This window comes from Serinus canaria, chromosome 25 (genome assembly GCF_022539315.1).
Source record: "Serinus canaria isolate serCan28SL12 chromosome 25, serCan2020, whole genome shotgun sequence".
NCBI classification, from domain to species: Eukaryota; Metazoa; Chordata; class Aves; order Passeriformes; family Fringillidae; genus Serinus; species Serinus canaria.
Window position 1 is genome coordinate 8,681,761 of NC_066338.1, and position 22,412 is coordinate 8,704,172.

At 58.0% G+C, this 22,412-nt stretch overlaps 2 protein-coding genes, 2 long non-coding RNA genes and 1 pseudogene across 9 annotated transcripts in view; 3 read left to right on the plus strand and 2 right to left on the minus strand.

Annotated features, from left to right (window-relative positions):
• Window positions 1–22,412, minus strand: part of LOC103824723 (zinc finger protein 420-like) — a 210,159-nt gene that overhangs the window by 56,482 nt on the left and 131,265 nt on the right. The window lies entirely within an intron of this gene.
• Window positions 1–22,412, plus strand: part of LOC103824895 (zinc finger protein 208-like) — a 193,029-nt pseudogene that overhangs the window by 49,273 nt on the left and 121,344 nt on the right.
• LOC127060529 (uncharacterized) lies at window positions 3,381–5,607 on the plus strand. Of its 3 annotated transcripts, none has more exons than XR_007779678.1 (3): window positions 3,381–4,431; window positions 4,465–5,554; window positions 5,593–5,607. It is a non-coding gene; the product is annotated as an uncharacterized LOC127060529 (long non-coding RNA). The 3 variants fall into 3 exon arrangements; XR_007779677.1 differs by having other exon boundaries at window positions 3,383–4,431; window positions 4,465–5,516; XR_007779679.1 differs by having other exon boundaries at window positions 3,384–4,431; window positions 4,465–5,478.
• G6PD (glucose-6-phosphate dehydrogenase) lies at window positions 6,363–22,202 on the minus strand. Its single transcript, XM_050984020.1, has 13 exons — window positions 22,059–22,202; window positions 20,748–20,896; window positions 19,354–19,391; window positions 18,502–18,610; window positions 17,218–17,435; window positions 16,068–16,223; window positions 15,085–15,210; window positions 14,904–14,997; window positions 14,170–14,356; window positions 10,252–10,487; window positions 8,216–8,292; window positions 7,303–7,395; window positions 6,363–6,871 (listed from the first exon to the last, which is right to left on the minus strand). Exons 1-13 carry the CDS (start codon window positions 22,111–22,113, stop codon window positions 6,769–6,771), a joined length of 1,641 nt encoding a protein of 546 aa, XP_050839977.1. The 5' UTR covers window positions 22,114–22,202; the 3' UTR covers window positions 6,363–6,768.
• LOC127060548 (uncharacterized) lies at window positions 16,664–17,392 on the plus strand. Of its 4 annotated transcripts, none has more exons than XR_007779746.1 (4): window positions 16,664–16,707; window positions 16,929–17,006; window positions 17,138–17,193; window positions 17,258–17,392. It is a non-coding gene; the product is annotated as an uncharacterized LOC127060548 (long non-coding RNA). The 4 variants fall into 4 exon arrangements; XR_007779745.1 differs by lacking the exon at window positions 16,664–16,707 and adding an exon at window positions 16,731–16,808 and having other exon boundaries at window positions 16,865–17,006; XR_007779744.1 differs by lacking the exon at window positions 17,138–17,193 and having other exon boundaries at window positions 17,258–17,366.

The window sequence follows — 22,412 nt, forward strand, 5'->3', positions numbered from 1 at the left end:
AGCTCATCCTTATCTCTGGTGTAAGGTTCATATTTCCACTGGGCTAGCTTCCTTCCCAGTGGACTGTCTGGGGGTATGCCCGTTGGTACCTCCTCAATCTCTGCTTCTTCCTCTGGGGATTCACGACTCACCCATGATCCCATGCTGACCAGCAGATCACAGGTCTTCCCTGCCAGAGCCTGCCTTTCTAACCATCCCAACAGAGCCCAGCTCCCAGTCAGCCACCTACAGAGCCAACCAACCCAGCAAGGCCCGCCTCCCTAAGAAGGGAGAGGGAAAGGAGGAGAAGAAAGAAACCACAAAAGAAGGAAGGAGAAGGAGAGGGAAGAGAGAAAGAAAAGGAACAAAAGAAAAAAACTTTACCTCTCAGAGGTGACTCTGGCATTTCGGGGTCTGCCTGACCCTGGGTGCTCAAGACAGCAAAGTCCAGTTAAGCATGACCTGTCTGGGTCCCTCAGGCAGGCTCCAGAGGTACAGGCAATCTTAGCAAGCTCAGCTCTTAAGTGAGATCAGCTCTTAGTGATTATCAGCTCATCTGTGATTTCAGCTCTTAGCTTGCTGAGTGCCTTTAGCAGACACAGGGAGAGAGAAGCGCTGTATGAGGTTCCACAGAGACGTCTTTATTGAAGTCTTCTGGGAAGGTTCTCAGGGACAGCTTCTTCTGCTGAGCTGGGCAAAAGTAGCTCTTTATACAGGGTACAGGAGTTTTAGAAATTGTCCAGTAGTAAGGGTTGAGTTGAAAGTGACCAATTGTCTTACAGAGAAATAAGTGAGGGTCTGAGGGCGGAAGAGGGGCTGCTTTTGGTCCAGTCATTATGACTCAGCATTCCCTATCTTAGGCTGCTGACAGCCAGGGAGGCCTTGCAGGCCCTGTGCCTGCTACACCTCTCTTCCAAAAACCACCTACGATCCAGGGGCCTTCCATCCCACAGTCGCACTCTGCTCAGCTCAGCTTCAGTGGCTCTGCCTGCCCGATCCCCTTTGGCTCGGGGGTTCATGAGCCACTGCACCCCGTGTGTCACACCCACTCCTGGGTGACCCCTCTGCCCCCACAAATTCTTCAGTCTCACACGTTTTGCCAGTCATGGGGGCTCTGTCACAGGCCCCCCCACCTTCCTCACCCACGTGTCCCACCCTGCTTCCAACCATCCATAATTATCCTGAAGCTTCAGCTGACCAGGACAGGTTCATATAGATCACTGGTGTGATATATATCACTCGTGTTCATAGATCAGAATTACAGAAATATGATCTGGCCACAAAGCAGTTAGGAGATGGTTGTCACTCCTCTTCCCTTCTTTTCTTTATGCAGTCTCCTGGTGTCATCAGGATTTCAACCCACGACTGCCGGTGGTCCTGGGAGTGTCGATGGATTCTGCCAAACCTGTGGCCTCTTTTCAAAAACTCCTACGGCCACCAGGGCGAGGTGTAAATCTCAGGGAGAGCTTCCATTTGTGGGAAATGATACTCACTTTTTAAAAAATATAAAAGGTTTATTAAAACCTTGTTAAAAATACAACAGAAGACTGAATAAAGAAAGTATTACAGTGCCAGGAAAAAGGATCTTTCCCACCATGTGCTCATCCACACAATGGTGGTTTTGCCTTTTAACCCTTTAGCCCCTCCCAAAGTTCTGCCCATTGACTCTTTCTTTGCTGTCCAGATCACTTCCTTAAATCCTGATTGGAGGTCAGATGTTGCCATGGTGACAAGCCAACCCTCCCAAATGTCCCAAACCCAGGCCACCACATGATAACAACACAAGAGTGGGGTAAAACATAACTATAAATCTACAAAACTTCTCCTAACATATAGAAATGATATTTGCCTTTTAATTGTGAGAGTCAACCATCACATTACCCATCTATCAAAGTCCAGAGCCTCACAGTGCTCTCCTGGGTTCCATGAGGCCCCTCTGTGTCACACTGGACCCTTGGTTCCAAGAGATTCCATCATGTCACAGTGCCCTCCTGGTTGCCATGGGGCCCTCCTGTGACATTCTGGAGACTGGGTTCCGTGAGATTCCATAACCTCACTCTGCTCTCCTGGGTTCCCTGAGGCCCCTGTGTGTCACACCAGCCCCCAGCTTCCAGGAGCCCCCAGAGTGTCCCGGTGGCCCCCTGGTTCCATGAGGGCGTGGCTGGGAGCTCCTGCCCCCTCAGCAGCCAGGGGACAGTGCCATCAGCCATCAGCCCTTCCATGCCTCACCTGTGCCTGTCCTTGCCACCTCTGGGCATGGAACCCGCCAGCGAGTGCTCAGGTGTGCTCAGGTGTGCAGGTGACAGCGGGGCTGGGGCATGCTGGGGGTTTAGGATTTCTCCTTTTGTTTCTTTCTCTCATGGAATTTTGTCCCATCTGTCTCTATGAAACCTTAACTACCAAGACTCAGGAGAGAAAAGAAATGGCCAAGCTCAGGGAGGAGGGCACCTGGCTGCCCTTCTCTTACCTGAGGGTTTTCTCCTGCAGGGATGGAGATGCCAGACGAGATTTGGGCTGGGGGAAGGGGCTGGGTGCAGCTCGAGCTCTCTCTGGCTCTCAGCCTCCAGAGGAGGGCGGTCTGAGAGGCTGCCTGGGAGTGAATTCGCTGCCACCAGCAGAGCCCAGCCCGGTCCTGCCTCTCCTGCCGTGTGTGAGCCTCTGCTCGTGACAGCAGCCACTGAACTGGGACCTTATTGACACCCACCTCACTAAAAAAGGACTTTCACCATCTGCTCGAGTGCCTCAGGGGAAACCCTGCGATCTGAGGCCTTTCCCCCTCTGTGCTGGGTTAACACAAGTTGGCTTTTTAGTGGGGGCAGAGGAAGCCACAGAGGCCACTTCTGAGACAGAAGCTTCTCGAAACTTCTGCTCTGTCCTCACAGCCAATCCCTAAAGGCTCTGATGATCGACATTGGCTGGCTCAGTTGGAGGAGTTAGCAATGCCTCTGCGACAATGTTTTTAAGAACAAAACAAAAAAAAAAAAAACATGGGAAGCTCTTTTTCTTTTACCTTTGAACAGAGGGGAGGGTGCCACGGAAAAAAAGGCAGTCATGGGCAGACTGCTCTGCCCTTGGAAGAGACTCATGTTGAAGATTTTGGGCAGAACTGTGACTTCTGAAAATTAGAACCATGTAGGAGAAGTTCTCAGAGAACTCCTCCTGTGGGAAGGACCACATGGCACAGCAAAAGAGATTCCTCTCCCTAAGGGAACTGGAGAAGGGTTTTTTAGACGTGATACACTGACCAAAACCCCCATGTCTTGGCCTCCCTGGGCTGCCGCTGCCGCTGGAAAAGAAAGAAAGGCAGGGAGGTGCAGGGGGGGAGGTGTTCTAAAGGTTTATTTCAGCTCTCATTATCCTCTTTTTTTTTTTTAATTCTGTTAATAAACTTTTTCTTTATACCTTTTAAAGATTTGAGCCTGTTTTGTCCTTAAAGTGTGCTCTCCTAATTCTTACCTCACCCAATGAGCTTTTTTTTTTTTCTTTAATTGATCTTCCTGCCTCCTTGGCTCAATTACAGCATGGGAGAAGGAGTGAATGATTTTTCATGGGTGCTCAGGTGCTTGACCAGTGCCAAACCCTCCAGGGGAGCCTCTCCCTGCCCAGCCCCGCCGTGTCTGTGCCCCTCTCAGGGTTTTTGCTACGCTGTAACTCCGCACCCTGCCCTGCTGGGACACCCACCTGGTTCCAGCTGCCGCGATTCTGACTCATCCCATCCACCACTCGAGATTTTGCTCCTCCCTGCCTGCCCAGCTGGCTGTGCTGGAGTTCTGCTGCAGCTCCTTCTGCTGTCCACAGGGGCACTGGGATCGGCTGCTCCGGGGGGTTCAGAGGGGAAGCCCCTTCTCCATCCCTTCCTGCTGGCTGCCCCTGGCTCTGGTTCTGGCTCTGTGGTTCTGAGTCAGTGAGTCTGTGGTTCTGGCTGTCCCTGGGTCTGTGGTTCTGGGTCTGTGGTTCTGGGTCAGAGAGTCTGTGGTTCTGGCTGTCCCTGGCTCTGTGGTTCTGGGTCTCACTGGGTCTGCGGTTCTGGGTCTGTGGTTCAGGGTCTGTAGTTCTGGCTGTCCCTGGGTCTGTGGCTCTGGGTCACTGGGTGTGTGGTTCTGGCAGTCCGTGGCTCTAGGTCACTGAATTCGTGGTTCTGGCTCTGTGGTTCTGGCTCTCCCTGGCTCTGTGGTTCTTGCTGTCACTGGGGCTTTGGTTCTGGGTCCTGGTTCTGTGGTTCTGGCTTTCTTGCTCCCTGGTTCTCTCTGGCTCTGTGGTTCTGGGTCCCTGGTTCTCTCTGGCTCTGTGGTTCTGGCTCTTTCTTGCTCTGTGGTTCTGGGTCCCTGGTTCTCTCTGGCTCTGTGGTTCTGGTTCTCTCTGGCTCTGTGGTTCTGGCTCTCTCTGGCTCTGTGGTTCTGGCTGTCCCTGGCTCTCTCTGGCTCTGTGGTTCTGGTTCTCTCTGGCTCTGTGGTTCTGGCTGTCCTGGTTCTCTCTGGCTCTGAGGTTCTGGCTGTCCCTGGTTCTCTCTGACTCTGTGGTTCTGGTTCTCTCTGGCTCTGTGGTTCTGGTTCTCTCTGACTCTGTGGTTCTGGTTCTCTCTGACTCTGTGGTTCTGGCTCTCTCTAGCTCAGTGGTTCTGGCTGTCCCTGGTTCTCTCTGGCTCTGTGGTTCTGGTTCTCTCTGGCTCTGTGGTTCTGGTTCTCTCTGGCTCTGTGGTTCTGATTCTCTCTGGCTCTGTGGTTCTGGCTCTCTCTAGCTCAGTGGTTCTGGCTGTCCCTGGTTCTCTCTGCCTCTGTGGTTCCGTTTGTTGCTGCTGCTCTTTGCTTGCCGTGTTACACAGACTGGTGAAGAGCTGTTATTCCTTTTCCCGTGTCTGTGCCCAAAGGCCCCACCATTTCAAATTACAACAATTCGGAGGGAAGGGGGTCACATTCTCCATTCCAAAGGAGGTTCCTGCCTCCCCTGGCAGATACCTGTCTTTCCAAATGGGACAAGTGCCACCTCCAGGCTTTTTTAAACACATGCAGGGTTGGGGTCTCCACTGTGTCCCTGGCACAGTCACTCTTTCAGAGAGCCATTTTTTTCCCGATGTCCAACCTAAAATTTCCCTAGCACAGCTTAAGGCTGTGTCCTCTTGTTCTGTCAGTTGTTCACTGGGAGAAGAGCCCGACCTCCACCTGGCTGCACCCTCCTGTCAGTGAGTTATAGAGTGTGATGAGGTCTCCTCTGAGCCTCCTTTTCTCCAGGGTAATCAACCCCAGCTCCCTCAGCCGTTCCTCACAGGACTTGTGCTCCACACCCCTCACCAGCCTTGTTGCCCCTCTCTGGATGTGTTTGAACATCTCAACATCCTTCCTAAACTGAGGGGCCAAGAACTGGACACAGCACTTGAGGTGCAGCCTCACCTGTGCCGAGCACAGGGGAAAATGTTCCCTTCCTTCCAGGAGGTTCCGTCAGGTCACGGAGGAACCTTGGTGCCGTGTTGGTGCCTCACAGAGCTCTCCTGGGTTCCATGAGGTTCCAGAGCCTCACAGAGCTCTCCTGGGTTCCATGAGGTTCCAGAGCCTCACAGAGCTCTCCTGGGTTCCATGAGGTTCCACAGCCTCACAGAGCTCTTCTGGGTTCCATGAGGTTCCAGAGCTCTCCTGGGTTCCATGAGGTTCCAGAGCCTCACAGAGCTCTCCTGGGTTCCATGAGCCCCCTCTGTGTCACACTGGAGCCTGGGTTCCACGAGCTCTGGCCAGCTCCCAGTGGGTTCTGGGTTCAGAGAGGCCCAGCTCCCTCACGCTGACACCTGGTTAAAAGAGGCTCCATAACCTCACTCTGCTCTGCTGGGTTCCCTGAGGCCCCTGTGTGTCACACCAGCCCCCGCCTTCCAGGAGCCCCCACAGTGTCCTGGTGGCCCCCTGGTTCCATGAGGGCGTGGCTGAGAGCTCCTGCCCCCTCAGCCACCAGGGGACAGTGCCACCAGCCCTTCCATGCCTCACCTGTGCCTGTCCGTGCCACCTCTGGGCGTGGAACCCCCCCAGTGAGTGCTCAGGTGTGCAGGTGACAGCGGTGCTGCCCCGCCCCCTTCGGCCCCACCCCTACCTACTGCCTCTGGATTGGCCGCTGGCCCCGCCCATGTCAGGGTCCTCCCGGCAACTGACGTGCTTCCTTATTAGCATAAACCCTGCTCGCTTTCTCATTAGCATAAACCCTGCTTCCTTATTAGCATAAACCCCGCTCATGCACCTCAGCCCCGCCCCCTTTGGTGGTCCAAGCCCCGCCCCCCATGGGGATTGTGCCCCAAAGGTGCCAGGGGTCCTGACCCCACAAGTGTTGGGGTCCTGACCCATAATTTCCACAGGGGGGCTCTGCCCAGTAAGTGCCTGGGGGCAATTAGAAGGTGCTGGTGATAATTAATTAGCCAAAGGTGGGTTTAATTGGTCCTGGTTAATAGCATGTTAATTGATTAATTGATTTGCGTTAATCATGATTTGCTCCCGGTTTGGGGGGGGGAAGGGATACTGAGGGAGTAATTAAGCTTTGGGGTCTTGATTGAGGGAGGGGGAGCTTTGGTCCCAGCTGCGGGGGTTGGGGGCCCATGGGGGTCTATGGGGCAGGGTTGGGGGGCTCTGTGGGGTGGGGGGGGGTTATGGGGGTCACCCCCAGCCCAGAGGTGTTTTTGGGGGGCTGGAGTGTGTGGGGGGCATTGGGGGCAGTCTATGGGGCAGGACTGGGGGGATTACGGGGCGGGGGGGGTCCCATGGGGCACCACCCCCCAGCCTAGAGCCCTGGAGTGTTTCTGGGGGGTCCGGCCGTGGGTCAGGGGTGGGGGTCGGGCCCAGGGGGGGGCACCCACCGGTAGGTGCCCTCGTACAGGAACCCCGCCCGCCGCAGGAGCTCGTCCGCCTCGGGGGGGCCCCGGCTGGGAAAGGGGGGGACCCGGGCTCAGGGGGAGCCCCGGGACCCCCCAAATCCCCAACAGGACCCCCCAGTCCCCAGTGGGACCCCCCAAATCCCCAACAGTACCCCCCAAATCCTCAGTGAGATCCCTGGGACCTCCCAAATCCCCATCGGAACCCCCCCAAACCCTCAGTGTGGCCCCTGGGACCCCCCCAAGCCCCTGGGACAACACAAATTCCCAGGGGGACTCCCGGGACCCCCAGATCCCAAACAGGACCCCCGGGACCAGCCCCTCCCCTCCAGGTATGCCCAGGTGCCCGCCAGACCCCCAAATTCCTGCACCAGGTACCCCCCCATTGCCCCTCCAGGACCCCATCAGCCCCCCCAGGTGCCCCCCAAGGCCCCCCAAACCACTTCATATCTCCCCTGGGGTGCCCCCAGGTGCCCCCTCACCTGCCGTAGGGGTAGGGGATGGGGGGCTCGCGGCGCTGCTCGATCTGGTGCAGCAGGGGGGTGAAGATGCGCCAGGCCTCGCGCAGCTCGTCACTGCGGGGAGAGGGACACCCCAAAACTGACCCGGGGCACCCCAAAACTCCCCCAAACCTCATCTGGGCTCACCTGGGCTCTCCCCAGGCTCACCTGGGCCGCCCCAGACTGGTCCCATCTTTTCCTCCAAACTGGTCTCACCTATCCCCTCGAACTCACCTGACCCCTTTTTCCCCCTCTCCAAACTGGTCCCACCAGTCCCCCCAAACTGGTCCAATCATCCCCCTTACACTGGTACCCCCTGCCCAGAGTCACCTGTCCCCCCTAAACTGGCCTCACCGGTCCTCCTCATGTCCCACCTGTCCCTCTGTCCCCCCTGTGCTCATGTCCCACCTGTTCCTGTGTTCCACCTGCCCCCCTCAAACCAGTCCAGTCTGCCCCTCCAAACTGGTCCCATCTTCCCCCCTCAAAATCCTGCCTGCCCCACCCCCTGCCCCTCCCAACCTGGCCTCACCTGCCCCTCCCATCCCACTCCCCATCTCCCCCCAGACTGGTCCCACCTGTCACCCTAAACTGGTCTCACTCGCCCTCCTCAAACTGGACTCACCTGTCACCCTGCATCCCTCCTGTCCCCCCCCCCCCAGACTCTTCAGCTCCTCCAAACTGGTCCTACCTGTCCTGCCACCCCCCAACCCCCAATCTCACCTGTCACCGATGTCCCACCTGTCCCCATGTCCCACCTGTGCCCTTCCTGCCTCAAGTCCCACCTGCCCCCGCCATGTCTCACTTATCCCCATGTCCCACCTGTGCCCTCCCCTCTATGTACCACCTGTCCCTGACATGTCCCCCCTGTCCCCAGGTGTCACCTGTCCCCTCTCACCTGCGCACAAAGTGCATTTGGTTCCCGCAGATGACGTCCAGCAACAGCCGCTCGTAGGCGTCCGGCAGCTTCACGTCCTGGGGGGCACCAGGGTGGTCTGAGGGCTCTGGGGGCACCCCCAGGTGTGGGGGACACCCCCAGGTGTGGGGGGACACCCGGGCTTTGGAGTGATCCAGGGTTGGGGGGATTTTGGGGGCTCCCCTGGGTTTGAGGTGGCCCCAGGTGTGTGGGGAAAACCTGGGTTTTGGGGGGACCCAGGTAGGTTTTGGAGGGATCCAGGTGGATTTTGGGGACCTCCCCAGGTGGGGAGAAGCCCCTGAGATGTGACACCTCCGTCCCCAATTTTGGGGTCTCAATGTTCCAATTTTGGTCTTAACACTCCAATTCTGACTCTCAGTGTTGAGATTTTGGGGTTCCAGCCCTAAAACCCCATATTGGGTCTTAATGTTCTATTTTCATGACCCAAAACTCTAATTTTGGGTCCCCAAACCATATTTTTGGGTCTCAGTGGTCCTTTTCTGTGTCCCCAAACCCCATTTCTGTGTCCCCACCCACACTTCCATTTCCCCAAGCCCCATTTTTTTTCCATTTCCCCATCCCCATTCCTATATCCCCAGATCCCATTTTTGGGTCTCAGTGCTCCATTCCCGTGACCCCAACACCCATTTTTGGGTCTCAATGCTTCATTTTTGTGTCCCCAAACCCCATTTTTGGGTCTCAATGCTCCATTCCCATGTCTCCACCCCCATTTCCATGTCCCCCACCCCCATTTTTGGGTCTCAGTGCCCCACCCCTGTGTCCCTCACCCCCATTTTTGGGTCTCGGTGCCCACCCCCATGTCCCCCACCCCTATTTTTGGGTCTCAGTGCCCCATCCCTGTGTCCCCCACCCCCATTTTTGGGTCTCAGTGCCCCATCCCATTTTTGGGTCTCAGTGCTCCATCCCTGTGTCCCCCACCCCCATTTTTGGGTCTCAGTGCCCCATCCCATTTTTGGGTCTTGGTGCCCCACCCCCATGTCCCCACCCCCATTTTTGGGTCTCGGTGCCCCACCCCTGTGTCCCCCACCCCCATGTCCCCACCCCCATTTTTGTGTCTCAGTGCCCACCCCTGTGTCCCTACCCCCATTTTTGGGTCTCGGCACCCCATCCCTGTGTTCCCAACCCCATTTTTGGGTCTCAGTGCCCCACCCCTATGTCCCCACCCTCATTTTTGGGTCTCAGTGCCCCACCCCTGTGTCCCCACCCCCCATTTTTGGGTCTCAGTGCCCCATCCATTTAGGGTCTTGGTGCCCCACCCCCAGTCCCCACCCCCATTTTGGGTCTCGGTGCCCCACCCCTGTGTCCCCACCCCATTTTGGGTTCAGTGCCCCACCCCCATGTCCCCACCCCCATTTTGTGTCTCGTGCCCACCCCTGTGTCCCTACCCCCATTTTTGGGTCTCGGCACCCCATCCCTGTGTCCCCAACCCCATTTTTGGGTCTCAGTGCCCCACCCCTATGTCCCCACCCTCATTTTTGGGTCTCAGTGCCCCACCCCTGTGTCCCCACCCCCATTTTTGGGTCTCAGTGCCCCATCCCATTTTTGGGTCTTGGTGCCCCACCCCCATGTCCCCACCCCCATTTTTGGGTCTCGGTGCCCCACCCCTGTGTCCCCCACCCCCATTTTTGGGTCTCAGTGCCCCACCCCCATGTCCCCACCCCCATTTTTGTGTCTCAGTGCCCACCCCTGTGTCCCTACCCCCATTTTTGGGTCTCGGCGCCCCATCCCTGTGTCCCCAACCCCATTTTTGGGTCTCAGTGCCCCACCCCCATGTCCCCACCCCCATTTTTGTGTCTCAGTGCCCACCCCTGTGTCCCTACCCCCATTTTGGGTCTCGGCGCCCCATCCCTGTGTCCCCAACCCCATTTTTGGGTCTCAGTGCCCCACCCCTATGTCCCCACCCCCATTTTTGGGTCTCAGTGCCCCACCCCTGTGTCCCCACCCCCATTTTTGGGTCTCCGTGCCCCATCCCCATGTGCCCCACCCGTTCTGGGTACCTTGTACCGGCTGCCGTAGGTGAGGTCGAGCTCGGACTCCTCGGGCCGCAGGAACATGCCGGGTTTCTTGGTGTTGAGCTTGGCGTAGACGGCCTCGCGCGGCTGCACCCGCACCACCAGCTCGTTGCGCTTGCACTGCCGCGCGAAGATGTCCCCGGGCACCTCCCGGAACTGCAGCCGCACCTCGGCCTTGCGCTCGTTCAGCGCCTTCCCGCAGCGCAGCACGAACGGCACGCCTGGGGACAGCGGCGTTGGCATTGTCACCACTGTCATTGTCATCGTTGTCATCATTGTCATCAACATCCATCAACATCATCCCCATCCATCACCATCCCAGCGCCTTCCCACAGCGCAGCACGAACGGCACGTCTGGGGACAGCAGCACTGGCATTGTCACTATTGTCATTGTCATCGTTGTCATCATTGTCATCAACATCCATCAACATCATCCCCATCCATCACCATCCCAGCGCCTTCCCTCAGCGCAGCACAAACGGCACGCCTGGGGACAGCAGTGTTGGCATTGTCACCACTGGCATTGTCATCGTTGTTATCATTGTCATTGTCATCATTGTCATCAACATCCATCAACATCATCCCCATCCATCACCATCCCAGCGCCTTCCCGCAGCGCAGCACAAACGGCACGCCTGGGGACAGCAGTGTTGGCATTTTCACCACTGGCATTGTCATCATTGTCATCAACATCCATCAACATCATCCCCATCCATCACCATCCCAGCGCCTTCCCGCAGTGCAGCACGAATGGCACGCCTGGGGACAGCAGCATGGCATTGTCACCATTGTCATTGTTGTCATCATTGTCATCAACATCCATCAACATCATCCCCATCCATCCCCATCCATCACCATCTCAATAGCGCAGCACGAACGGCACGCCTGGGGACAACAGCGTTGGCATTGTCACCATTGTCATCGTCATTGTTGTCATCATTGTCATTGTCATCATTGTCATTAACATCCATCAACATCATCACCATCCATCACCATCCCAGTGCCTTCCCACAGCGCAGCATGAACAGGACACCTGGGGACAGTGGCGTCGTTGGCATAGTTGGCATTGTCATTGTCAATGTCATCATTGTCATCACTAACATCATCGTTATCAACATCTATCAACACCCATCAACATCCATCAGTATCACCATCCCCATCATCATCATAATTGTCATCATCGACATCATCATCATCATCAACATCCATCACCACCCACATCATCATCAGTGGCATTGTCATCACTAACATCATCATTATCAACATCCATCGACATCCATTGACATCACCATCCACATCAACATCATCATCACTGTCCTTGTCAACATCATCGTCATCAATGTCATCCTCCATCCATCACCATCCCAGCGCCTTCCTGCAGCGCAGCACGAGCGGGATGCCTGGGGACAGTGGTGTTGCTGGCATCGTTGGCATTGTCATCATCAGTATCATCATTGTCATCATTGTCATTTTTAACATCATTGTCATCCCCATCATCACCATCCATTGATGGCATCATTGTCCCCCTCATCATCAATATCATCATTGTCATGGCTAACATCATCAACATCTATCAGCATCACCATTCTCATCATCATCGTCACTCTCATCATCAACATCCATCAACATCGCCATCCACATCATCATCGTCATTGTCATCATCGACATCATCATCGTCATCAACATCCATCAACGTCATCATCATCCATCGCCCTCCCAGCACCTTCCCACAACACAGCATGAACGGGACACCTGAGGACAGCAGCATCATTGGCATTGTCATCATTGTCACTGCCATCATTGACATCATCGTCATCAACATCACCATCCACATCATCATCATCATCGCCATCATCATCATCATCAACATCCACCAACAAAACCATCCACATCATCATCATCATCATCATCATCGCCATCATCATCAACATCCATCAACATCACCATCCACATCATCATCATCATTGCCATCGTTGACATCATCATCATCAACATCCACCAACAAAACCATCCACATCATCATCATTGCCATCATCATCATCATCAACATCCACCAACATCATCATCGCCATCGTCATCATCATCATCAACATCCACCAACATCACCATCCACATCATCATCATCGCCATCATCATCATCATCCACCAACATCACCATCCACATCATCATCATCATTGCCATCATCGCCATCATCATCAACATCCACCAACATCACCATCCACATCATCATCATCATCGCCATCATTGTCATCAACATCATCATCATCATCACTATCCATCACCATCCCAGCAGCACAGCATTAATGGGACACCTGGGGACAGCGGCATTGTTGGCATTGTCATCATCAATATCATCGTTCTCATCGTTCTCATTGTCATCACAAACATCATTGTCAGCAAAATCCATTCACCATCCATCACCATCCATCACCGTCCATCACCATCCATCACCGTCCATCACCGTCCATCACCGTCCATCACCATCCATCACCGTCCATCACCATCCATCACCATCCATCACCGTCCATCACTGTCCATCACTGTCCATCACCATCCATCACCATCCCAGGCGCCTTCCTGCAGCACGAACGGGACAGCTGGGGACAGTGGCATTGTCATCATTGTCACTGTCAGCATCAATATTATCAGCGTCACCAACATCCATCAACATCACCATCCACATCATCATCATCATTGTCATCATCATCAACGTCATCAACATAATCACCATCCATCACCATACCAGTGCCTTCCCACAGCGCAGCATGGAGGGGACACCTGAGGGGTCATCATCATGGTCATCATTGTCATTGCCAACGTTGTCACCAACAACATCACTGATGTTATCAACACTGGCATCCTCAACATTGACATCATCATCAACATTGCCATTATCATCAGTCCCATCATCTCATCGTCTATGCTGTCATCACCAGCAGCAGCATCACCAACATTGTCAACATCATCAGTCATCGACACCCATCAACATGGTCATCGTCATCATCAGCTTCATCATCAATATCCACCAACATCATCATCAACATTGATCAACACTGTCATCGTCATCGTGATTATCATCATCATCAACATCCATCACCCTTGTCGCCACCATCATCGTCATCATCAACATCCATCAACACTGTCATCGTCATCATCCACATCATCAACATCCATCACCATCATCAACAACACTGCCACCAACACTGTCATCATCCACATTGTCAACATCCATCAACATCACCACAATCATCAGCATCCACCATCATAATCAATGTCATCAATGTCATCATTATCAACATCCACGCACCAACATCGTCATCACTGTCATCATCCACATCGTCAACATCCATCACCATCATCAACAATGTCACCACCAACACTGTCAAACATCAACCTCCATCAATGTTATCACCATTGTCACCACCATCATCATCCATCAATGTCATCACATCCTCATCACCCATCCTCACCACCACCCATCCCCATCCCAGCGTGTTCCCATAGTGCAGCACTAATGGCACACCTGGGACACCATCAGCATTGTCACCACCACCATCATCATCATCATCATAGACATCACCATTGCTCATCATCTCCATCATCGTTCCAACCATCACCATCATCATGGTCAACACCTCTGTCATCCTCGGGTCATAAATGTCACCATTGTGGCCATTACCATCAACAGCACCATCTCCATGGCCAACACCATCATCATCACCATCTCCATGGCCACCACCACCATCATCACCACCATCAACAGCACCATCTCCATGGCCAACACCATCATCACGACTGTTATCATCATCGCAACCACAAATGTCATCACCACGGCAACCGCCATCATCATGGTCACTGCTATCATCATCACCATGGCAACCATCACCAGCACCCCCTCTCACCGTCCCAGCGCTCGTTGGCCACGCGCAGCACAGCGGTGGCGAAGGTGGGTGTGGTGGAGCCGGGGGGCACCGTGGGGTCGTCCAGGTAGCCCTTCTGAGCCTCGGGGGGGCCCTCGGGGTTGCCCACGTACTGGCCCAGCACCACGTCCTGCAGCTCCACCGGGCTGATGCACTTGAGCACCTTCACCTGAGGGACAGGTGAGGGACACCTGGTTATGGGGTTCCGGTGAGACCACAGGGTGGGGACATGTTTATGGGGAGCCACCAGTGAGAACAGGCAATGGGATGGGAGTGTGGGGATGTGGCCATTGGGGGACGGGTTTTGGGGGGGTCATCAACAAGAAGGTGCTGACAGGATGGGCTTTGGGACATGGCCACAGGAGTTGTGGCATTGGGGTCCATCACTGATAGCAGGATCACAGGACATGGTTTGGGACATGGCCATGGGGAATGTGGTTTTGGGGGGCCACCATCAATAATGGGGTGATGGAACAAAGTTGGGGATGTGGCCATGGGGGACGTGGCTTTCAGGGCCACCATCAAGAACATGGTGGGACACAACTGCGATTGGGGGATGTGCCCATAAGGGGACACAACAACCCAAGGGCCACCCAGGGATGGTCCCTGTGGCTGTGACCATGATGTGACCATCAGGGACATAAAGCTCAGTGACCAGTGTGGTGTCAGGAGGTGGTGACACTTTGGTGACATCCCGGTGTCCCTGCTGTCCCCACCTTCTCGTCACGGACATCGTCGGGGTTGGTGGACGCCGGCTTCTCCATGGCCACGAGGCAGAGCAGCTGCAGAAGGTGGTTCTGCATCACGTCCCTGTGGGGAGCCGGCGCTGCCACGGGGTCGGGGGACACGGGGGGACGCGGAGGGGACACGGGGACACCGGGGGACGTCCATCCTCACCGGATGATGCCGAAGTCGTCGAAGTAGCCGCCGCGGCCCTCGGTGCCGAAGGGCTCCTTGAAGGTGAGCACCACACAGGCAACGTTGTCGCGGTTCCAGATGGGCCCGAAGATGCGGTTACCGAACCTGGGGTGGGTGAGGAGTGCTGTGCGTGTCCCGGTGTCCCGTCCACTGTCCCCACCCCTGGCACACCGCAGCACCACGAGGCTCTCCCCTCCCATCTCCCCTGTCCCCTGCCATGTCCCCATGTCCCTGTGCCATCTCCCCTGTTCCCGTCCCCAGCTCACCGCAGCACCATGAGGCTCTCTCCTGTCCCCTCTGTGTCCTAGCGTCCCTGTGTCCCCTCCCCTGTCCCCATCCCCAGCTCACCGCAGCACCATGAGGCTCTCTCCTGTCCCCTCCGTGTCCTGGTGTCCCTGTGTCCCCTTCCCTGTCCTCATCCCCGGCACACCGCAGCACCATGAGGCTCTCCCCTTCCATCTCCCCTGTCCCTCCCGTGTCCCCATGTCCCTGTGTCCCCTCCTGTGTCACGGTGTCCCCTCCTGTGTCCCCTGTCTCACCGCAGCACCATGAGGCTCTCCCCTCCCATCTCCCCTGTCCCTCCCGTGTCCCCATGTCCCTGTGTCCCCTCCCGTGTCATGGTGTCCCCTCCTGTGTGCTCTGTCTCACCGCAGCACCATGAGGCTCTCCCCTCCCATCTCCCCTATCCCTCCAGTGTCCCCATGTCCCTGTGTCCCCTCCTGTGTCCCCTGTCTCACCGCAGCACCACGAAGCTCTCCCCCCCTTCCATCTCCCCTGTCCCTCCCGTGTCCCATCCCGTGTCCCTGTGTCCCCTCCCGTGTCATGGTGTCCCCTCCCGTGACCCCTGTCTCACCGCAGCACCATGAGGCTCTCCCCTCCCATCTCCCCTGTCCCTCCCGTGTCCCCATGTCCCTGTGTCCCCTCCCGTGTCACGGTGTCCCCTCCGGTGTCCCCTGTCTCACCGCAGCACCATGAGGCTCTGCACCATCTCCTTGCCCAGGTAGTGGTCCATGCGGTAGATCTGCTCCTCGCGGAACAGCGCGCTCAGGTGCGCCGACAGCTCCTCCGACGAGCCCAGGTCCCGCCCAAACGGCTTCTCCACGATCACGCGGTTCCACCTGGGGACAGGGACACGGGGACGTGAGGGCAGGGACCACGGGACACGGGGGGACATGGGAACACACAGAGACACAGGAGACACGGGACACATGAGGACACAAGGAATGTGGAGGGACATGGGGACACATGGGACATAGGAAAGTAGGGACATGGGGGGACACGAGGACACAGGGGACACACAGGGACACGTGGGGGGACATGGGGACACATGGTGGCACACAGGGATACAGAAGGTGTGCTCCATGAGAGCACAACGACACAAGGGACATGGGGACGCAGGGGACATGGGTTATGGGGAGCATGGGAACGTGCAGGGACACAGGAGGACATGGTCCCCATGTCCCCACTCACTCCTCCACAGAGGGCCCATGCACAGAGCCCTCAGGTGCTTCCCAGGTGTGTCCCCATGTCCCCACTCTGTGCTGGGTCCCAGGTGTGTCCCTGTGTCCCCACTCACCCCTGGCCCATGCACCGGGCCCGCAGGTGCTGGGTCACAGGTGTGTCCCCGTGTCCCCACTCTGTGCTGGGTCCCAGGTGTGTCCCTGTGTCCCAACTCACCCCTGGCCCATGCACCGGGCCCACAGGTGCTGGGTCACAGGTGTGTCCCCACTCACCCCTAGGCCATGCACAGGGCCCGCAGGTGCTGGGTCACAGGGGTGTCCCCGTGTCCCCACTCACCCCTGGCCCATGCACAGGGCCCACAGGTGCTGGGTCACAGGTGTGTCCCCATGTCCCCACTCACCCCTGGCCCATGCACAGGGCCCGCAGGTGCTGGGTCACAGGTGTGTCCCCACTCACCCCTAGGCCATGCACAGGGCCTGCAGGTGCTGGGTCACAGGGGTGTCCCCGTGTCCCCACTCACCCCTGGCCCATGCACAGGGCCCGCAGGTGCTGGGTCACAGGTGTGTCCCAGGTGTGTCCCCACTCACCCCTGGCCCATGCACAGGGCCCGCAGGTGCTGGGTCACAGGTGTGTCCCCATGTCCCCACTCACCCCTGGCCCATGCACAGGGCCCGCAGGTTCTGGGTGACAGGTGTGTACACGCTGGGGGGCAGGGCCAGGTAGAAGAGCCGGTGGGCGCGGTCGCCCCCGGGCAGCCCCCGCAGGTGAGCGTCCAGCGCCCGGAACGAGGCCTCGTCCCCGTACTGACCCCGCACGAAGCTCTGCAGGGACATGAACGCGGCCAGGCAGGGCCCGTCCTCGGGGGTCACCTGTGGGGACACATGGGGACAGCTGAGACCGGTGAGATAGGGACAGGGGACAGGTGGGATAGGGACAGGGTACAGGTAAGACAGGGACAAGGGAATACACAGGAACAGGGAAGAGGTGAGACAGGGACAGGAACATGGCCAGGTGGGGCCCATCCTCAGGGGTCACCTGTGGAGACAGACTGGAACAGGTGAGACAGGGGACACAGGGACAGGGAAGAGGTGAGACAGGGACAGGAACATGGCCAGGTGGGGCCCGTTCTCAGGGGTCACCTGTGGAGACAGACTGGGGACACAGGGACAGGGGACAGGTGAGACAGGGACAGGAACATGGCCAGGTGGGGCCCGTCCTCCGGGGTCACCTGTGGAGATACACAGAGACAGGTGAGACAGGGACAGGGGACAGGTGAGACACAGTTGGCAAGGCAGTGCCTGGTAGGAACAAGGGAGACACAGGGGACAGGTGAGACAAGGGACAAAGGACCATCCTCAGGGGTCACCTGTGAGGATACACAGGGACAGGTGAGACAAGGACAGGTGAGACAAGGACAAGAACACGTCCAGGCAGGGACTGTCCTCAGGGGTCACCTGTGGGGACAGGAAGGGACAGGGGACAGGTGAGACAAGAACACAGAAAGTGCCCTCAGGGGTCACCTGTGACAGGAGGGACAGATGAGGGGACACAGGGACAGGCAGAGCCTATCCTTGGGGGTCACCTAGGGACATATGGGGCCAGGAAGGGACAGGTGAGGTCAGGAGAGGTGAGGAGAGAACAGAGGGGACAGGAGGGGTCAGGAGGAGTCAGGAGGGGACAGAGGGGACAGGTGAGGTCAGGAGAGGTGAGGAGGGAACAGAGGGGACAGGAGGGGTCAGGAGGAGTCAGGAGGGGACAGGTGAGGTCAGGAGAGGTGAGGAGGGAACAGAGGGGACAGGAGGGGTCAGGAGGAGTCAGGAGGGGACAGGTGAGGTCAGGAGAGGTGAGGAGGGAACAGAGGGGACAGGAGGGGTCAGGAGGAGTCAGGAGGGGACAGAGGGGACAGGTGAGGTCAGGAGGGGACAGTGCTGTCACCTTGAGGTAAGGCAGGGTCTGCTCCCGGATGAGCTCCACGGTGAGGGGCGAGCGGGCGAAGCCGACGACGCGCGTGTCATCGGGGAGGAGCCCGTCCCGGAACAGCCACCTGGGACAAGGGACAGCGCTGGCACCTGTGCCACCACCTGTGTCCCCAAACCCCCCCAGGGACATCAGCATGTGCCCAGAAGAGCCACCTGGGGGACAGCACTGTCACCTGTGTCACCAAGCCCTTGGGGACACCCCCAGCACTGTCACCACCCCTGTCTGGGGATGCTAGGCCTAAGGTGACAGCAATGTCACCAACTCTCAGGTGACACTGGTAATGGGGGCTCCTGTCCCTGTGTCACCCTGGGAGATGTGACACAGAGAGGACAGGTGACACAGAGAGGACAGGTGACACAGAGGGAACAGAAGCAGCAAACTGAGGAACTGGGGACTCAGCTCATACTGGGGATGCTGGTGCCAGCTAGTGACACAAGTGGCCCTGGGGACAGCAGGGACACACAGCTGTGGTGACACTGGGGACAGAGCAGACAATGGCAGCACTGCTGACTGGTGCCACTGGAGACAGCACTGAGTGACATTGGTGGCCCCTGTGGCCCTGGGGACAGCAGCAGCCCCAGAGTGGCCCTGGCGATATCAGTGACTTTGGTGGCCCTGGGGACAGGTGGGGACAGCGGGGACTTCAATGGCTCTGATGGCCTCAGTGACCCCGGTGACAACAGTAACCCTGGGGACGGGTGGAACACAGGTGGCCTTGATGACACCATTGTTCCTATTGTCCCCTCACTGTCCCTGCTGTCCCCACTGTCCCCTCAGTGTCCCCACTGTCCCCAGGTGTCCCCTTACCAGATCGTGGGGTAAATCTTCTTCCTGGCCAGGTCGCCCTGTGGGGGAGGGGTCCTCAGGGCTGGGGGAGGGGCGAGGCCGGTGCTGGGTTTGGCCCCGGCCCCTCCCCCACCCCCCGGAATGTGCTGAGTCAGCGCCGCCGCCCCTCCCCTCCCCCCCCCCGGGGTGTTCAATGGGAGGTGTTGGGTAACGGGGTGGGGGAGGGGCGGAGGAGGAAGTTGGGGTGCGGGTGGGGGAGGGGCGGCCCCACCCTGGTCCCGAGGGGTGACCTGGAGGGAGGGGTGGGCGGGGCACCCCAAATTCCCCTCCCCCACTCTCCCCCGGAAGCACCGGGGTGGCCGCCCCTCCCCCATCCCCCAGTGACCCCAAATGACCCCCCCAAAACGCCCCCAATTCCTGCCCATCCCCCAATTCCCTCCTCACACCCTTCAGTTTGCCCCAGCTCTCCCCAAACCCGTTTTGCTTCCCCCTCAACCCCCCAACATCCCCAATTTCCTTTCCTTCCCCCCCAAATCTCCCAATTCCCTTCATTTCTCCCAAATTTTCTTTCTGGCCTTCAATATTCCCCCCCCATTGCCCCCCCCAAGACTTGCTGCCCCCTTTTTTTCTCCTTTCAGCCCCCACTTCCCCCCAAACCCCTTCCTTTCCCTTCTCCCCAGTTCTCCCCTTACAGCACCCAAATATCTCTCCTAAACTCCTTTATTCCCCCCATACCCCAAATTCCTGCCCCAACCCCCTTCTTTTCCCCTCCAACCCCCCAACTCCCCCCCAAACCCCTTCATCCTAATTCCAACCCCCCAATTCCCCCCCTTCATCCTAATTCCAACCCCCCAATTCCCTCCCAAACCCCTTCATCCTAATTCCAACCCCCCAACTTCCCCCCCCAATTCCCCCCCTTCATCCTAATTCCAACCCCCCCAATTCCCTCCCAAACCCCTCATCCTAATTCCAACCCCCCCCAATTCCCCCCAAACCCCTTCATCCTAATTCCAACCCCCCAATTCCTCCCTAAACCCCTTCATCTTAATTCCAACCCCCCAATTCCCCCCAAACCCCTTCATCCTAATTCCAACCCCCCAATTCCCCCCTTCATCCTAATTCCAACCCCCCAATCCCCTCAATTCCCCCCTGCCGCCCTGATTCCTCCCCAAACCCCTTCATTGTGCCATCCAAGCCCCAAATTTATCCCCCCAACCCCCCAATTCCCCCCCAACCTCCCCCAAAATCCCTTCAGTCCCCCCTCCAGTCCCCCTAAATCCCCCCCACCCCCTTTTCTCCTTATCCAACCCCCCAATTCCCTTTTCCAGTTCTCTGACTCCTCCCCAAACCCCTTTATTCCCCCACAACCCCCAAATTTCTGCCCCCAAACCCCTTCCTGCCCTGTCCCCACTCACGGAGGCGCCGAGGATGACGAGGACGTGCGGATGGCCCTGGAGGAAGGCTCCGTCCCGGCTCAGCTCCTGCCGGAGCATCCCGCACACCTGCGAGCGGCTCAGCTGCCCCCCGGCGCCCGGCGCCTCCTCACCTGGGCCCGGCATCGCTCCTGGGGGCCGGACCGGGCACTTGGGGGGCAGGTTCGGGCACTTGGGGGGCAGGATCGGGCACTTGGGGGGCAGGTTCGGGCACTCGGGGGGCAGGTTCGGGCACTCGGGGGGCCGGATCGGGCACCCCGGGCAGGATTCGGGGAGCAGACGAACAGGTTTGGGCACCCCAGGGCAGGATTGGAAGGGTTGTGGGGCAGGGGTGGGATCGGGTACTTGGGGGGCAGGGCTGGCACTTGGGGGGCGGGATCGGGTACTTGGGGGGCAGGGCTGGCACTTGGGGGATGGGATTTGGAGGTTTTGGGGCGGGTTTGGGCACTTGAGGAGCTCCGGGACTTGGCGGTCTGGGGGCAGGGCTGGGGTGGTTTGGGGCAGGGTTGGGCACCTGGGGTGAGGGGTTTTGGGGTTGGGTGGGGCAAGTTCGGGGATTGGGGGTGGGATCGGGGGTTTGGGGGCGGGATTTGAGATTTGGGGGTGCGATTTGGGATTGAGGATTTAGGGGCGGGATTTGGAACCTGGGGCCAGGATTTGGGGGGGGGATGGGGCGGGGCCGGGATGGGCAGGACACGCCCCCCCATTGTCCCCCCAAATCCTCCACGGTTCCACCCAAAGACCCCGACCCCCCCCATCCCCGCTGACCCCCCGAACCCCAAATCCCCCCCCAGATCCCCCACTGCCCTTCCAGACCCTCCAAATCCCCCCCATTTCCGCCCTCCCCCCCCCCAAACCCCTCAGAACCCCCTCCCCATCCCCCCATAAACCTCCAGGCCCTCACGGAGCCCCCAGTTCCCCTCAAATCTCCCCAGATTTCCCCAATTTTCGCCTTCATCCCCTATCAATTCCCCCTCAACCCCCCCCAGAACCTCGCTAGACACTCACAGACCCCTGGACACCCCCAGACTCCCAATTTCCGCCCTCACTGACCCAAACCACCCCCAAATTCCCCCCAAATTCCCTCCAAATCCCCACAGACCCCAAATCCCCCCATTTCCGCCCCAAAGCCCCCACATCCCCCCCACAGCTCCCTCCTGACGCTGCCCCCCAGGCCCCCATGGACCCCCCCAGGCCATCCCAGAGCCCAGATCCCCTCACGCTCCCCCGAATTTCCCCAAGTTTCTTTAAATTTCCCCATTATTTCCCCATTATTTCCCGGTCCCCCTGCACCTTCCCGCTCTGGCCGCGCTCGCGCCGCCTCCCCCACGCTCGCGCGGCTCCCCATCCCCTCACAGAGGCCACGCCCTCCGCCACGCCCTCACTCCCATCCACCAATCATCACCGAGTCCTTTCCCTCATCAACCAATCAACGCCAAGCGAGGGTGGGGCTACACTCGGAGGCGTAACCAATCAGCGCTCTCCGCTCTCGGCGTTGCTATGACATTTACCGAGGCAGCGGAAGTGGCAGCGGGGCGCGGTGACGTCACGCGCTTCCGGCGGAAGCAGGAAGTGGCGGCGCCGCCGGGATCCCAAAAATCCCCGAACTGAGCCCAAAACCGCCCGGAGCGGGCCCGAACCGCGCCC